General features: G+C 40.5%; 1 protein-coding gene across 1 annotated transcript; it reads left to right on the top strand.

The window, feature by feature from the left end:
• Positions 1-451: 451 nt before the first annotated feature.
• Positions 452-1,039, top strand: LOC105043882 (CBL-interacting serine/threonine-protein kinase 14). Its single transcript, XM_010921608.3, has one exon. It carries the CDS (start codon positions 452-454, stop codon positions 1,037-1,039), a length of 588 nt encoding a protein of 195 aa, XP_010919910.3.
• The last annotated feature ends 3,143 nt before the right edge of the window (positions 1,040-4,182 follow it).

Genomic DNA, 4,182 nt, shown 5'->3' with positions numbered 1-4,182 from the left:
ATGGGTCAAGGGGTCGAATGGCTCAGATAGTTGGCTTATGCCTCTATTTCCGCATATATGAGATATTATCCACTTTAACTCATAATTATTTTTAGATTTTAGTGGGCCTTTAGATTTTAATGGATCTTCATCATTTAGAGACTCACGATTTTGTCATTTAAAAAGTACTCACATTGGAAAAAAAGATTTCAATCCATATAAGTAATATTTTTTCTTGATTCATAACCGATATGGGATCAAAGAAGCTCTCTCTACACCACAATAATACTTATTTATTAAATAGATTATTCGATCCGATTTGTTTAATCTATTTATTTGAGTTAACCGAGTCTGCCTGGTTAAACCAAAAAAAAAAAGCCTGAAAAGGGATCTTCTGCTCCACTCCGGTGACCCACACCGTCGCCGAGCCTCTCCGACAGCCTCGATCCCGCTCACAAACACCAGAGCGTCGATGCAGGACTCCACTGGTGGGTTGCCGCGCGGCCTCTTCGGAGGGTACGAGCTGATCTGCCTTCTGGACTTCAGCTCCTCCGATCAAAGCATGGCCCTCAAGGCCATTCCCAAGAGCTGTGTCGCCAAGGGTGGCCGCATCTACAATGTCGTCCATGAGGTCGCCATCATGCGCCACCTCCGCCACCCCCACATCCTCCGCCTCCTCGAGGTCCTCACCTCCCGCTCCAAGATCTACTTCATCCTCGAGCTCGCCCGCGGCGGCGAGCTCTACGCGCGCGTTGCCTGCGGCTGCCTCCCCGAGGACCTCTCCCATCGTTACTTTCAGCAATTGATCTCCGCCATAAGATATTGCCACTCTTGCAGCATCTATCACCGAGACGTCAAGCCGGAGAACCTCATCCTCGACGACGCCGGCAACCTCAAAGTCTCCAACTTTGACCTCCCGGCATTCCCCGACCAGATTCGCGGCAATGACCTCCGGCATACGTCGCGCCAGAGATGCTCGCCAAGAAGGGCTACGACGTCACCGGAGACGGAAGAGAGGAGGGAGGGAGAGAGAGACGGAAGTGGGGAGAAGGGGGAATGAGAGAGAGAACACCCCCTCCCACACACAAAAAAAAAAAGAAAAAAAACAAGAAGAAAAAGAAGCAGCTATGCGCGACAGAATAAAGAGGAGAGAGAGAGAGAACGGACAGAAGTGGGGGAAGTGGGGAATGAGAGAGAGAGCACCGAACCCCAACAGGGAAAAAAAAAGAAAAAAAGTCATGCGCTGGATTTCAATGGACAATGCTTAGTGGTCAATCAGTGACCAGTGATACGTCCAAAAATTTAAATTTTAAACACATTCCATTTTAAGGATGGGAGGTGATTTAGATGGATTTCAAATAAGATTGATAAAATATGTTTGATTTATTAATCTAATTTATATTTATTTTATTATAAAAAAATTAAATTTAAATTAAATAAATTTAAATTATAAATAAATCGATCTATTTAATTTATTTAATAACTAATTGAATTTAAATTTTAGATATCTGATCCGTTTAACTTATTTAACTCATTTAATATTCAGATCAGATGGAACAGATAATTATTTAAGCTATTTAACTTGTTTAACCTATTTCTGATCCATTTAATCCGATCTGTTTAACCTGTTTAATTCATTTAAGATTTATTTAATTTATTTAAAATCTATTTAATTTATGATCTATTTAATTCAATCTTTTACCATATTTAATCTATTTAATCTAATTTGATCTATTTAATAAATAGATTAAACAGATTAGATCGAATTATCTATTTAATAAACAGATCGGATTCAAATTTAAATTTTTAACCCATTTAATAAACAGATCGAATTTGTATTGATGATTTTCTGATCCGATCTGTTTATGATCCGATCCGATTGCCATTCCTAATTTTAAATAAATATTCAATAAAATTTTAATTTAATTTATTTAATAAAATAAATAAATAAATAAATAAATAAATTTAAATTTAATTTAAATAATTAAATAAATTAAATAAATTAATTTTTTATAATTTAAATTTATTTAAATTTATTTATAATAAATTAAATATGAATCAAATTGATGAATCAAAGCATAACTTGTTAGTCCTACTCTCTTAGGATACTCCTCGGAAGCTTCAATTACTATGGACAAAGAACTTTCTCCGATATCTACTGCTTTCATGCTTTTCAGCGTCAGCCGTCTTTTTAATCCTCTTTTATATTTAGTCTGCGGTGTTTTGCCTTTCTTTATTTGAAAAATCTTGGTGGCTAATGAGACTAAATATCCATCAGTCTCTTTTTACTAAAAGGAAAAAAAAAAAAGGTCTACAGCTATACCGGCAAAAAAAAAAAAAAAAATGCGAGATCATAAAATTAATATATTTTGGAGTTTTGCTACAGTATTTTTTAATAATATTTTATTAAAAAAAAAAAGGATATTTAAGATTTTTCAAAAAAAGTATTTAAATCAACAAATAAGGGTATTGAGGTATTATTTTTATTGTTTTTCTCAACCGTCCGATGATCATTCGATCAAGAATCAACGGTGGTGAGAGATCCTATCTAGAAGACGGAGGCCAAGCCGCCACCGCCGTTGGGGGAACCGAAGGGCTTGGAGGCGGGGGGGCGGCGAGTTGGGGGTGGGAGTAATGGGGCGGGAGCTGTCGGTGTGGGGGAGCCCTGGGGGGCCGGATCTAGAAGACGATGGCGATGACTGCACCGGTGATGGCGGCGAAGATCATCCAAGAGGCGCCCGCGGCCATGAGGTCGGCTCAGGCTCGCCGCTCCAACGGCGGCACCGGCCGCTACAGGGCGGTCTCTGTCCGCTCCTCGGCCCGGTAAAGGAGGTCGGCCTCGGTGGGGACGGTGGCCATGTAGGATTCGTCGGCGGTATCGGTGGCGGGAACGATGGTCGTGGAGGATCCGGCGACGGAATCGAGGGCCGGGATGATGGCAGTGAGAATCTGGCGGCAGCATCAGGGGCGGGGTCCTCGTGGCTGGGGTTGGGGCGGGGAAGGAGTAGCGAGGCCTTGGCGATAAGAGAGAGATGAGAGTTTAATGGGAGAAGAACGGGAAAGGGTTGTAAAAATTCTGGATTTCCAATAATCCTTTTAACTTGCCATCTATTTCCACACGAAATCATCAATACATTTCAAATTATTTACTGTACCAACCACGCACACCATCAATTAAAATCGATTACCTGTAGATAAATCAGTAAGTTAAAAAAAGAAAAACTAATGGTGAAAAGACCAAAAACGACCAAATATTTTACACAATCTCATGTAAGCCATAAATTTAATCTTGAGAATTCTATAAAATAAAGATTTGTTTGGATAATCAAGTAAGATTGAATTGAATTTCCTGCTGGATCTCTAAATCGAACAATTCATGACCCATATCAACAAAACACCCTCCTAGCACAAATTCTGTGGGACATAGATCTTTTTTTCGTCCTACAAACCAATAAACACACAGGTTGAGATTTAGACTTGAACTTCCACGGGTCCATAGGTTGAGCTTAAAATAATGTAAACAAATCAAGCTCGATCTTGGAGTTCAAGCTTGAAATCAGAATCAATCTAAGCAAGCTGGACCAAACTCTGCAATGTTAAATCGCCAGTTGGAGTACTCTCTGAAAGATCAACATTGCACTTCGGATGTACCCTTTCATTTGGAAAATGCCATGGGGAAGACTCCCCAACTCATCGATATCTGTGGCACCTGCTGGTGAGGCATGGTGGAACAATGCTCTCTTTGCCATTTACAGTCTGAATTGCTACAGCATTTGTATCTTGAATGCTGGCATTCTTTGTGCATGGCAGGAATGAATGGAATGTGGGAAGGACGGCATGCTTTCCCACCAAAACGCATTGTTTAATGACTTCGCTAATAGTGACGGTGAGCCCTTTCTTGCATCTATTACTACATTTTGGTTTTGTACTCTATGAATGCTAATGGGTATTCTTATTGCAGGGGCTTGAGGAGAGGATATCCCGGACTCCGGCTGTCATTGCGGTGTGAAATACTAGAGGATATACCTAGTCTGTGAGGGAAGGCTGTCCCTTGGATACAAGGGCTAATTCTTTTGTTGGTACAGGGTACAATATGCATACAGGGAAGCCGAGCACACCTGCAGACTGGTTGGCAAACGTTGGTAGCATTATCGACACAAGATCATGAGCTGGAGTTCAAACTCTCCTGAATTATGTAAAATT

The sequence above is a fragment of the Elaeis guineensis genome, chromosome 4 (genome assembly GCF_000442705.2).
Source record: "Elaeis guineensis isolate ETL-2024a chromosome 4, EG11, whole genome shotgun sequence".
Classification (NCBI taxonomy): Eukaryota; Viridiplantae; Streptophyta; class Magnoliopsida; order Arecales; family Arecaceae; genus Elaeis; species Elaeis guineensis.
This window is presented reverse-complemented; position numbering and strand designations above follow the sequence as displayed.